This window comes from Vanderwaltozyma polyspora, genomic scaffold (genome assembly GCF_000150035.1).
Source record: "Vanderwaltozyma polyspora DSM 70294 KpolScaffold1032 genomic scaffold, whole genome shotgun sequence".
Taxonomy (NCBI): Eukaryota; Fungi; Ascomycota; class Saccharomycetes; order Saccharomycetales; family Saccharomycetaceae; genus Vanderwaltozyma; species Vanderwaltozyma polyspora.
This window is the reverse complement of record NW_001834683.1, coordinates 169488-182276: the sequence shown is the minus strand read 5'-3', so window position 1 is coordinate 182276 and position 12789 is coordinate 169488. Positions and strand designations below refer to the sequence as shown.

At 33.7% G+C, this 12789-nt stretch overlaps 8 protein-coding genes and 1 non-coding gene across 9 annotated transcripts; 4 read left to right on the top strand and 5 right to left on the bottom strand.

The window, feature by feature from the left end:
- Window positions 1-393: 393 nt before the first annotated feature.
- Window positions 394-1035, top strand: MRP8 (Mrp8p; the record flags this gene model as incomplete). Its single annotated transcript, XM_001646295.1, has 1 exon — window positions 394-1035. The coding sequence occupies one exon, from the start codon at window positions 394-396 to the stop codon at window positions 1033-1035; it is 642 nt and encodes a 213-aa protein (XP_001646345.1).
- A 281-nt stretch (window positions 1036-1316) lies between these two features.
- Window positions 1317-3350, bottom strand: NOP9 (RNA-binding RNA processing protein NOP9; the record flags this gene model as incomplete). The annotated part of the gene is made up of 1 exon (XM_001646294.1): window positions 1317-3350. One exon carries the CDS (start codon window positions 3348-3350, stop codon window positions 1317-1319), a length of 2034 nt encoding a protein of 677 aa, XP_001646344.1.
- A 438-nt stretch (window positions 3351-3788) lies between these two features.
- Window positions 3789-5495, bottom strand: CCT8 (chaperonin-containing T-complex subunit CCT8; the record flags this gene model as incomplete). Its single annotated transcript, XM_001646293.1, has 1 exon — window positions 3789-5495. One exon carries the CDS (start codon window positions 5493-5495, stop codon window positions 3789-3791), a length of 1707 nt encoding a protein of 568 aa, XP_001646343.1.
- A 569-nt stretch (window positions 5496-6064) lies between these two features.
- Kpol_1032trna3 lies at window positions 6065-6137 on the top strand. Its single transcript has one exon. It is a non-coding gene; the product is annotated as a tRNA-Met (tRNA).
- A 306-nt stretch (window positions 6138-6443) lies between these two features.
- GET3 (guanine nucleotide exchange factor GET3) lies at window positions 6444-7502 on the bottom strand (the record flags this gene model as incomplete). Its single annotated transcript, XM_001646292.1, has 1 exon — window positions 6444-7502. The coding sequence occupies one exon, from the start codon at window positions 7500-7502 to the stop codon at window positions 6444-6446; it is 1059 nt and encodes a 352-aa protein (XP_001646342.1).
- A 427-nt stretch (window positions 7503-7929) lies between these two features.
- On the top strand, window positions 7930-8802 carry BUG1 (Bug1p; the record flags this gene model as incomplete). Its single annotated transcript, XM_001646291.1, has 1 exon — window positions 7930-8802. One exon carries the CDS (start codon window positions 7930-7932, stop codon window positions 8800-8802), a length of 873 nt encoding a protein of 290 aa, XP_001646341.1.
- A 210-nt stretch (window positions 8803-9012) lies between these two features.
- Window positions 9013-9576, bottom strand: SNU23 (U4/U6-U5 snRNP complex subunit SNU23; the record flags this gene model as incomplete). Its single annotated transcript, XM_001646290.1, has 1 exon — window positions 9013-9576. The coding sequence occupies one exon, from the start codon at window positions 9574-9576 to the stop codon at window positions 9013-9015; it is 564 nt and encodes a 187-aa protein (XP_001646340.1).
- Window positions 9577-9857: 281 nt separating this feature from the next.
- Window positions 9858-10613, top strand: TPP1 (polynucleotide 3'-phosphatase; the record flags this gene model as incomplete). The annotated part of the gene is made up of 1 exon (XM_001646289.1): window positions 9858-10613. The coding sequence occupies one exon, from the start codon at window positions 9858-9860 to the stop codon at window positions 10611-10613; it is 756 nt and encodes a 251-aa protein (XP_001646339.1).
- Window positions 10614-10837: 224 nt separating this feature from the next.
- Window positions 10838-12136, bottom strand: RPN6 (proteasome regulatory particle lid subunit RPN6; the record flags this gene model as incomplete). Its single annotated transcript, XM_001646288.1, has 1 exon — window positions 10838-12136. One exon carries the CDS (start codon window positions 12134-12136, stop codon window positions 10838-10840), a length of 1299 nt encoding a protein of 432 aa, XP_001646338.1.
- Between the last annotated feature and the right edge of the window lie 653 nt (window positions 12137-12789).

Below are 12789 nucleotides of genomic sequence, written 5' to 3'. Positions count from 1 at the left end.
CGTAAACCACGTGTACCCCCACGTGACTAAATTGAGCAGAAGGGGTCCGTGTGTAAACGGAAAGTTTGATATCAAAAAGTTGAAACAAAATCGAGAGATCCATCATCAAAGGGTCAAGCAGTTTAAAAGTAATACATCATTGACAAGGATACAGTTGTATCTTTCAAGTCAATTGATTAGTTTTATAGGTTGATAGATACAAGATTGTCGAACTCTACGGGATTCAGTTTACTTGAGAAGGTTACGTTGAATCTCTAGAATTTTAAAGGGTTAAAAAATTTTGTTAGTCAAGAAGATCTAACTCAGATACAAAAAGGAAGTTTGGTAGGATTTAAATTTTATTGAGAAATAAGATACTTTTGAGAATATATACACATATTTATATACGTTAAGATGTCGTCCGAATTAGAACAATTGAGAAAAGAAGTCGATAAGTTGAGTGAAGTCGTTAAGAAACAAAATCTTTTAATTTCAAAAACCGGTCAGAACTTGTTAGAGCTGCAAATTACTCAACAGAAGGCTGATGTAGCAAGTTTTGGGGAACCAAAAAGTAATAAGAAGGCCACTCATTTGACCAGCAGTGATTATGCAACTAACGAAGATTTAGTGCAATTAGTTGCTGAATTGCAGGGTCAGTTGGATACTATTGAAGATAGATCTATCAGGAGAATAGTCAATTCTCATAAATCTGACCCAAGTGATATTGTCGCACCTATTCCAAATGCTGATTCCGAAATTTTATTTGCAGAAGATGGGTTATTCCCAAAGACTTTAAAGGATTTTGAAGATATTTCAGATATTAAATTATTTAAAGTTGCCAAATTCTATGAATTAGTACCACCTAGCTCGCAAGAGGAAGAAGAATTTGAAAAATTCTTGGAAGGTAAAGTTGAAAGTTTCCATATAAGTGATATCCCTGATGAAGATATTGAAAAACAAATTTCTCATTACAAAAGGGATCAATTGGATGATGTTTTCAATGATGTTGCAAGATACTTAGGGTTACGTTCAAGAAGAGGGACTGATGTTTGGTAACTTTAATAAACATTTCAATATGGAAAGAAAATATATAAAAAAAGGTAATTAGATATTCCTTTTCTTGTCAGACTTGTTGAGTCTCCGATTACAAGTATATAACCAACGGTACAATTAGAAAAAATATAACGTTTATAAAAAAATATAATGCAATTGTTCAAATTATTAAAACTAAATAAATTATATGCTTTTTCTACATTTATCTTGAATTTATTATATTGTACACTTGATGATGCTATAACTATTGTCTTCTTTAATTTTTATCTTCTGTACAGTTTTACTTAACGTCTTTGCTTCTTGAAGTTTGATGATGATGAATAGTTAGAATCACTAGAACGTTTATTATCATTGCCATTATTCTTAAATTGTTGATTTTTTGGTTGTGGTTTAACAGCATTTGGGAATAATTCATGTTCTTGTTCCTTAATTAATTTCTTCCAGTCCCATCTTTTTCTAACATACAATTCTAAACTCCAATTTTTCCAGACTTGTCTACCATATGTACTGTTCTTAACCTTTTCAGTTTCATCAACCAATGCTTGTGCTATTCTTTCTTTGTATACTGTTAATTTAGCAGTAAATTCCCAAAGTTTGTCAGCAATATGAGAACCATAGGCGTTACAAGACATATTAACAATATCTTTCGATAGTACATTTAGAAGCAATCTTCTCTTTATGGTATCAACTCTTTTGGTTTGTAACACACTTTCAACAACATGAGAAAAAACACCATGGTAACACATTTGTAAAAATCTTTCTTCTGGTAGATTTAACATACTGTCGATGGTGATAGTCAAGAATTGATCATCATAGTTAACTAGTTGCTCCAAGAAAATAGATCTTCTTCTTTCATCAGCAGTTGGCCAATCGTCTCTTGTGTTACCTAAAGTTGAAGAGCTTAATAACAAACAGCTTTCTAAAATGTTCTTATTTTCTGATTCTTCTGGGTAATACTTCTTGATTAGTTGGTTCACAACTTCGTCTTTCAAATAACAACCAAGTCTATTGCTTGCATTAATAATAGATGTACCAAAATCCATGTTTGAATTCAATAGGATACTTAACTCTGGAATAATATCATCCAAAATCTGTTTCACATCTTTTTCTTTCATGTGTTTTAAAAATGCTTGAACAACAAAAGCACCAGTGGTATCTCTTTTAGCCAATTTGACAATACGGTCTTTCATATATAAGTGATAAAGTCTTTCAACGTATTTTAATCTTGCTGAGGCGATAACATTTTCCAAGAAATGAGAACCGACAGAATCAGATAGTAAATATTCGACAAAGGCTTCTTCTTTAGGATCCTTTTCATCATTAGTATTAAATACCAATCTCCAGTATGCACGATCTCTATCAAAGATACCTTCAATTTGGATAATTAATTGAATAACTGGTGACGCAACCTTGTCGACACACAATTCTCTAAACTTAGTGATATCAGTTGGACTAATATCTGAACGTGAGTCGGCATTATGAGTGTATTGTTTATATAAAGATGTCAACATTTCACGAAGTTCCAATTTAAAAGATTCAGGAGTTTGATACACCTTATTAAAGTCATCATTATCTTTAATATCGATCATTTTACGAGCAATCTTAGATTTTTTAGAACGTAAGGTTGAATTGTTTTTAGTTGAGCTTGGTAACATTTTAGAAGATAGGATCAATATCAATAATCTTAAAGAATGAGATGCATATTGGTGTGAAACCATTGATTTTAGATGAGGTTTTAGTTCATTTAACATGAATAAAAACATGTTTTCCATAGTACCAAAAACTTCACCATCTTCATTACTAGTCTCATTATCAAACGTTGGGGTTAATAATTCCTTTTCCAGTAGTGCTGCACTTCTGACAAATAAAGTTTCTAAAACATGAGAAGCATATTTATGACATGATAAATTGTAGAAGAACCCATTGAATGCTTTGAAGACACTTTTCAATTGCATATCATCACATTCTAAGATAATTCTTTCCATCAATTTAGAACAGATTTGAGAGGTTACCAACTTCAATTCTTTACCTTTAGCTTCTTGTAAGACATTAGTGACCATTTGGGATTTTTCTTCAGATGATTCAAAAGTATCCATAGCTAAAGTAGATTCAATTTGTTTAAAATATTCTAATTCCTCTCTATCTAGGACACCGAAGAACATTTGGGGATCAGATGATTTCTCAGAATCAGCAGCATCACCTTGATAGACGTTCTCTTGATGATCTCTATCATCTTCAAACTTTTCAACATCATTAGAAGGTTCGAATTGATCTTTTTGTTGCTTCTTTAAAAGCTTTCTACCTCTTGGTTTAGCCATATCTATTAAACAGTTTTTCTTGTTATTTTCTCCTCCTATGTTATAAAACTAAAAGTGAGAGATAATAGAGCCACTTAAATGATTCCAGAATCTACTAATCAAAGTTTTTAATAGTCTCTTCATTAGTAGATAAGAGCCTGTTAAGCCCATCTCATCTCATCTCATCTTAAAAGTGAAAAATTTTGAATTTCTTAGGAAATCCGTTGTTAATGATACAAAACCAAGTCACATGACTAAATTTAAAGACATCTATATATATAAAAGAGAGAGATGGAGATATTACGATTCTATTGAGATCTATATGTTACATAAATGATATTATTCAGGTAATCTATGACTGTTTAGGTAGACTGTGAAGGTTCTTTGAGTTTTAATATATATATATCTTCTATTTCATTTTGTTTTTGTTTTGTTTGTTTGTTTCTATCTTGGTTGATTTCAATCTTCTTGGTCCCAGTTACCTGGTCTTGGGCCTTGAGGTGGGGCTGGACCACCAGCTCTCTTGGCCATGATAATTTGATCTACGGACAGCACTGTGGTAGCAGCTTCTGTGGCGACGTTGATGGCGAATTTCTTGGCAGCAAGCATATCGTAAATACCTTCATCTCTGACATCCTTTACACCGTCTGCTGTTTCGTTATCAAGATCGATACCTTTGAATAGATGATCTTTGGAACTTTCGTCACCGGCGTTAACAGTATGCGAGGTATATAGGTTTGGCAATACTTCGTTAACGTCCAAACCTGCTGTTTCTGCCAATATACGTGGAATGACTTCGAATGCCAAGGCAAATTGTTTAATGGCCAATTGCAATAAACCTGGAGTTCTTTCACCATATTTAGTAATTCTTGAGACTAATTCAATTTCAGTAGCACCTGCACCTGGTAACAATTTACCACCATTTGGCTTCATCAAACCTTTAATGGCGGAAACACCGTCATCAATGGCTCTTTCTATGTCATCCAAATTGTTTTGTGTAGCACCTCTTAAAACGATAGTTGCAGTTCTTGTTACTTCATCGGATTCTTGTTGGAAAATAGTTACTCTGTCGCTACCGATTTCTTGAGTCTTGACAGTTTCGATAAAACCAATTTCTTCGGGAGTTGGAGCACCTAATCTTGGTAATGGAGTGGCACCACAAACACGACAAATTCTTCTTAATTCAAACTTACTTGGTACTTTTAATACTAAGATACCATATCTATTCAAATAGTGTAAAGCCAATTCACCAACACCAGCACCTGCAATAACACAAGTGACACCCATGTCGGCGATTTCCTTCATCATGGAATCGATTTGTTTTTCTTCACCTTTAGAGAAATCTAACATTTCTTGAGCATTATGTAACAACACAGTACCTTTAGTTTCAGTGTTTGCGATATCCAATGGACAAGTGAATACAGCAACCTTGTGTTTTTTACCTTCTGGCAAAGACTTGACACTACCTTCCGGTTCACGGTTAAAGACCATACCTTTAACGACATACGAGTTTGATAAAGAACCACCCATTATTTTAACTACTCTTATAGAATCGACGTTAAAGAATGGTACTTTACCTTCTGGTACATTTTTTGGTAAGACATGAGAAACTGCATCAGAAACCAATTGACTTAAAATATCTTCAGAACCGTATTGCTTTGAAGCAATGACAGGCTTGATAACTTTCAATAGATCGGTCTGATCGTTTTTATTAATAATTTCATCGACAACTAATTCATCCAATTCTTTTAAAGTAAAATTCTTAGCCATGTTATAACCTTGAATAATTTCAACTGCGGAAAGACCCAAATTTAATAGTTTTTCAGAAACATTTAGCAATTCACCAGCTAAAACCATTACTAAATTGGTACCATCACCCATATCAATTTTTTGTTGTTCAGTAGCCATTACTAAAACTTTAACAGCAGGGTGAACAATATCTAATTCTCTTAACATGGTGGCAGCATCATTAGTAACAATAATTTTACCTAGATGATTAACAATAATTTTATTTCTACCACATGGACCCATTGAAGTTAAACACATTTGGTGAATTTCACGAATAGCACTGATAGATTTATTAATTTGACCATCGGCATTAGAATAACTAGAGTAGCCTTGCTTAAACAATCCAGCATTAGGATTCTGTGGTAATTTCAAAGACATCTCTTGACTAGTATTATCCTATATCCCTATATTATACTCTCTTCTGCTATAGTTTGCTATATTCTATTGATCACTTTTAAATAGTAATTTAAAATAAAAAGTGAATATTAGAGAACTTGAATATCAATTTCAAAGCCAGCAAAAAAAAATAAATAAACAAAAGTTACACGCAACAATCTAATCCACGAAATAGAATCCTAAATGATTACTGCAACGTCCAATCTGAGCTCTTGATCCTTTTGATTTAATGCTATTTCATTGATTGATTGGTGAGTTTGATTGTTCTTTTAAGCTCTTCCTGGATGATATTTTTTGAGTTTGGTGGAAAAGTTGCCACTGTTTTGTCCTTTAGTACGGGTAACTTTTGAATGAGTGTGGGATGGTCTCTGGATGAGGTAGATACTAAAGTGTTTCTCTTTGATAGGCGCTGTGGTCACGAAGAGAGTGGTTTAGTATTGTAAATGTGGTATAGCTGATCATGATGTTAGTAGAGTTTGGGCAGAAAGTTATCAAAATAGTTACTGTTCTGTGTGGTAATTCAAGCTGTATGAAAACATTGCAATTAAACAGCTTCAGTAGCTCAGTCGGAAGAGCGTCAGTCTCATAATCTGAAGGTCGAGAGTTCGAACCTCCCCTGGAGCACATTTTAATTTTTTTCCATACCTTCTTTTTAAGATTCTCCTCCAATTCCCAACCAATATGCCTTGTCATTTTAAATACATTCACCAACTATCAACAATAGGTTCAAGTACCACTGGATATGCCTGCTGTCGCCGTTATCACACACCAATCAACTAATAAAATCAATATATAATTTTTATCCATTTTGCAATTGTATTACTTAATTACTATATAATATTTTATTCCTGGTAAATTTATCTACTGCATATATTGACTGATTGATTGATTGCTTGAACAAATCAATTAATCAATTAATCAATGAATCAATCAATTTTTTTCTTCCAATTCGTAAATGACTTTACCATCTGCTACAGGATCATATTCTTTGTTTAAGAAAGCTGAGAATTTTTTCAAGTTGTTCAAACCTCTGATTTCACCAGCACACAATGGCATCTTGACGACATGGAAGTCTTCGTACAATTCATCTATTTGATCCAAATATTTCTTTTGCATCTTCCATCTGGCTTGGCATCTCTTACAGTTGTGTTCGGCGTCATATTCTGCAAATAGCAATTGATTAACAATAATAGAGTTTACATCCATATCATATGAGATCAATTCTTGGATCAATCTTTCAGTTTCATATAATGATAAGAATTCACTAATACAAACACAAACAAATGTAGTTAAATCAGGATCAGTAAATTGTTGTCTAATTTTTTCAACATTTTCCTTCAATTCATTTAGTTTACCACTAATATCTACGTTACCAGCACCTGCCAAAGAATTTAACATTGGACCCAATTTACCAGTAATCTCACCAAATTTTTCTAATAGTTTAGATAAAGTATTTGGCAATTGTAAAAATCTCAAAGTGTGACCAGTTGGAGCAGTATCAAAGATAACAGTGTCATAACGGTCACCTTCACCATTTTCTTGGTTTTTGATGTGTTTCATAACTTCCATGAATGACAAAGCTTCATCAATACCTGGAATTGAACCTGTCAAATCAGCTAAAGCACCACCTTGTAATATATCAGACAAGCCATCACCACCATTGCCATTTTCATTAGCACGAGAAACTGCCATGTCATTCATATCGTTCAAGGCAGCAGATGGATCAATTTCCATACATGACAAATTGTCCATACCAGTAACCTTTCTAGCATCCTTACCAAACTTTTCACCAAATGCATCACTCAAGTTATGAGCAGGATCTGTTGAAATCAATAAGAATTGCTTCGAAGGTTGAGACAAGGCCATCTGGATAGCAATCGAACATGATGAAGTAGTCTTACCAACACCACCTTTACCACCGACAAAAATCCATCTGTGAGTAGTAGAATTAATCAAAGAATGTAAATTTGGATCGACTGTTAAATCCATTATAATTAGTTTATCAAAAGAATTTTTAATTAATCAATAGAATCTAAAGGAAATTCCTTGCTCTCACTTTGGTTCAAATTGGAATTGATTAGAACTTATAATACTACAATAGCACTAGACAGTCTATAGATATATATATACCCTTGGATATGATTGTCTTAACCGATTCAAAGTGGTTTGTTGTCGTTATTTGTTGTTATAAATTTTTCAGTTTGGTCAAATTTCTTTGAAATGGATCGTTTAATTAAGATATGAAAAATTGGGATTTGGGACTATAAAGACTAAATCAATTTCGAAAGTGAAGATTAGTTGATGAGTTTAAGAGAGGTTGTTGTTGTGTTTTTGGACTTGGACAGTTTGAGTAAGGGTCTATTTGGAGTGTATAGGCTGTATCGTTGATTAATTGAATTTTTGGTGTAATTGAGAGATGTCAGATGAAGAGGATAAGAGAGCTAAACAGCTGGAAGAGGCTAGAAAGAGGGTTCAAGAGTTGAAGAAGAAGCAAAAGAAGAAGGGCAAGAAGAAGAAGGGTGGTGATGAGGTAGAGGAGGATAAATCTAGTAAATCAGACCTTGAGACTGATGGTACAACTGAAGTGGCACCAGTGGAGGAAGCTACTCCAGAGGACATAGTTGAAGAGGAAGTAGCCTCAAAGGAGGAAGTTCTAGAGGAAGTAGACCAAGAGGAGGAAGCTTCAAAGGAGGAAGAGCAAGTGGAGGAAGGGCAAGTGGAGGAAGGGCAAGTGGAAGAAGCATCAAAAGAAGAAGAACAAGTGAAATCAGTCCAAGAGGAAGAAAAGCAAGAACCAACTGTCGAGTCAAACAATAACGAATTATTCGACAATGATACTGACTTTATGGAAACCATAAGAAGTAAACAAGTGGACCAAGAACTTGATCAATTAAAAAAACAACTAGAAGAATCACAAGCAGAAATAAAGAAATTAAAGTTTACAAAATTAGATCAAGAGACAATAATAGAAGAATTACAAGACGAAATTACAGAATTGAAAAATCAATTGTCATCTTCACAATCAGAATTGCAATCCACTAAATTAGCTTTGCAAGAGACTGAAAATAAATTATCTATTGCCAACTCGACACCAAAACCACCATTAAATAACACTCCTTCACAACTTCAATTCTCCACATTTAGTAACCAAGCTTCCACTCCTGTTCATAAACAAGTCAATGCCACTAGTCCAACTTTTGATCGTTCAAGTCTAAGCAAATGGCACGATTGGAACATCAATATGACTACATGGAGAAGTATTGGATCAGGTCCAATTGTAGAATTTTAGTAAGATTAAAATTAAAAGATAAATAAAGAAATAAATAATATTAATAATACAATATATTAACTTGAAAATAAATTCCACTCTAATGATATTTAATGACAGATGTAGTTCAATTGTTTAACCAATGTTTTGAATAACAATAATAATAATAATACAGATACGAAACATGCTGTACAATGCAATGCAATAGGAAATGTCAATAAGGCAAATATATTAGACACCACCACCAAAGGATGAAAACCCCATTTTCTTGTGAAGCTCTGCATCCTCAGAAGAGTTTCCTAATTTAACTTTTTTGATAGGTTTTGATTTCTTGTTGACTTTTTGTTTACTGATTCCATTGTCTTTGATGAAACCCTTTATTAACCTCTTATAAGTCGTTGCAAATTCTTCGATCCCAATTTCATCATTATCTCTAATGTCAAGAATCAAAGGTTCATCAAAGATGGCCTCAAACTTTATCTGATGGATCTTATGATTCAAATGATCAATATATTGTAAATTATCTTTAAAAGTCATATTACATAATTTACAATAGAACCCAAATTGTTTACCCTTTTTATATGAAGTCACACCGGTAGCCAAAACTTTCTTATTCAAATCATCTAAGCCAGACTTCAACAGAGAATCATGATCAGAATACATAGATTTCAATTGCTCAAGTTGCTCATCTGTCAATGACAGCCTCAGCTTCTCTTCTTCTGAATTATCATTCCCTTCTCGAGCTAATCGAGCATACTCTTCTCTATCCCAGGTTCTTCTCCCAAAATTCGACATATCCAATTTCAACAGCACTAGAACAAACAACAAAACACAGCAATAACCCTTACAACTAGCCAATACCTTCCAAATATACCAACTTCCTCAACATTATCCTTCTCATCTTAAAGCTTAAGACTGTGTGACTTTATAATAAATTCAATTATCAACATTCTTTTAAGAAGGTCATCGCGATATTAAACATTTCTTATAGTGCTTAAATCTAATCAAAAAGTGAGTTATAAGATGTCAAATAACAAACAAAGGACTATTCAAACCATCATTTACCAGTATACTTAATGTTATCTCATAAGAGACATATCCTACCTCATGTCATAAAATTCACTCCCAAGAGACCTTCATTTGGGAAGCAGCAGAATCTTTATGGATTCGACCTGGATCATACCATCATCAAACCTAAAGGTACCAATAGCAGGTTTAGTCGAAATGCTGATGATTGGGAGTTTATAAGTTTCAATGAAGGTACCAAGACCATAGACAAGTTAATTGAGATTGTTAAAGAAGATGTTGATGCTCAAATTTTGATATTTTCCAATCAGGGTGGTGTCATTTCACTACCCAATACCTCCAAGAGCTGTGTTAAATTTGTCACCAAGATTGAAAATATACTTAAAGCCATAGGCACTCTGCCTGAAGGTGAAATGCTTTTGAGCAAAGTATGGATTTATGCATCTACTAAGAAGCCTGCTTCTTTATTTGGTTCTACCAAGAAGGGATCTCAATCCAAATCTGTAGTGGACGTCAAGAAGAACAGCAAAGTCAGTAAACCATTTGGAATTAAACCAGCGACAGTTGCCAATGGTGTTGGATCAATAACACCTGAAGTATTTGATGAAATGAGGAAGCCAAGAATTGGGATGTTTAATGAATTTATGAGTGAATTCAAAAGTGAAGAGACTGATATTATCAAGTACAATTGGAAATATTACTGTGGAGATGCAGGTGGTAGAAAGAATGATTTCAGTGATTCAGATAAAGTATTTGCTGCCAACCTCGAGGTCGAGTTTAAATTACCAGAGGAGATATTTATCTGAGGTGGTTTATTGATATCCAAATTACTATTATTATTGTTAATATTATTGTCAATATTATTGTCAATATTTATAGACATAAATACTGTGCATAATATGTAAATTATATAAAGGTTTTATTTAATGACGATTCTCTTTTAAATAATTTGATGAGAAGTTTTTTGGAGGGGGAGGGGAAGGTGAAATGTAATGTAATATTTAATTAAGATAGATTTGAATAGGTAGAGCTAGTACAATACGCTAGCTTTTTCAAATAATTGATCAACTACTTTATTTAATTCTGTAGTCAATTCTAATGCAGAATCATAAGTGGCATCTTTGTTTGGAGTTGCGTAAACGTATAACCAACCATTACCTTGATCCAAGACACCATAAAAGATTTTATCTAAAATCATTTGAGATAATTTACCTTCTACTTGCTCGGCTTCCAACCCTATCATTTTTGAAATATGAGAAATTTCCACACATTCAAATGGTTCAATAATTTTACACAAATTTGATTCTAATAAAGTGTCATATAATGCATTAAAATGGGATCTTGTTAGTTCATCTGTCATCAGCTCCTTGTTATAATTCTTTATGGCGGTATTAAATTCCAATAGGGATCTATTATTATAAGCTTCTGCAATAGCCTTCATCGCGTCTATACCACGAGATTGATAAGTTTCTTTGGTGTATTTTGCGTTTAGGATTGTGTTTACTTCGTCTATTAGATTCAGCATAATTTTTGATAGTAACATATATTTTAATAATTGACAAGCCTTTTCGTAGGAATCATGTGTGGATAAATTGTGGAAACTTTCGAAACTCTCGAAGAAATAAGAGTATGCGGTTTTATAATCTTTATCTTCACAGTGCAATATACCACTCATCAAATCCAATTCAGCCATTGTTACAGTAGGACAATAGATTGAATTTGCTGCGGTTCTAGAAGCTGTCAAAGCTGCCTTTGCCTTTGCCAAGTTTCTCAACTTATGGTAAACTTTTGATTCCAATAGATGAACATCTACTAGAGAAGGTTTATCATCCAATTTCTTGAATTCTGTCAATAAGCTGTTGATCAGATCTAAAGATTTCTTATAATTTGTCTTTAAATAATAATAATTTGCTAATTTCACAGCTAGTGAATGTTTTAAGAAGACTCTTTTTTCCTTTTCTGCGAACTCTATAGATTTCTCACAAACGTAAATTTGATCGTCCAATGAGTCTGGTACTTTTTCAAATTTTTCAATTAGAGTTTTCAATACTTTTGCAGTTTTTGATTTTGCCAAAATTGACATGTATTCAGTTGAATTTGGTATGAATTCTCTTAATTTTTCCTTTTGGTGGGTGACGGAGTAGATGTCACCCAATTCCAGGATCACTGATTCCAATTCGTTTCTTACCGAGTCTAATTTAATGCTGTTGTCTGTATCCAAAGATTTGTTTGAGTTCAATAGATTTAAATAGATAGTTTCAGCATCTTGATATTTTTTTTGTTTTACCAATTCTCTTGCATGTTGCAAACCTTCAGTGACGGCTGACATCTCTACGTGGGTGTTCTGTGATTAGCCGGTAATTGATCCTGTGGTTGAGTGTGTTGATAGAATTAATATAACTTGAGTAAGTAAGTAAGTATGTATATATATGTATGTATATATTTTGCCACCTTTAAAATCCTTTAAAGTTCAAGATTTGATAGAGAGAGAGAGAGACCAATGGGCAAAAAAACCATCAAGAGACGTGTGGAGTGATGCGCAGGGTAACATACCAACACCCAGTCACGTGTATAGTAAAGATAAATGCGGAAATAAAAAAACCAACCACGTGATCAACAATATAATCAAGAGCACTATTACCCTCTCTCCAATGCAACACTACAAGTCATGTGACCAGAACCAAAGGCATTTTTACCATCCCATCTCACTCGACACGCATGCAACACAATACAATACCCGTCTGACGTGTCAACTACCTTCACACACACAGACTCACAGGCCAGGGTTCAATAGCAGTCAGTCCATCCCATCCCATCCCATCCATTATTCTGCCCAATCCACCGTTAAAATTGTTGCTTCATCTTCATGAACACACACGTCCCCAGCAGGACCTCAAAACAAGCAGGGACCCAGCAGCTTTCTTGTATCAACACTCATTCACTCGCTGCAACAACCTTAGTCCAACCAACATCTACATCTAC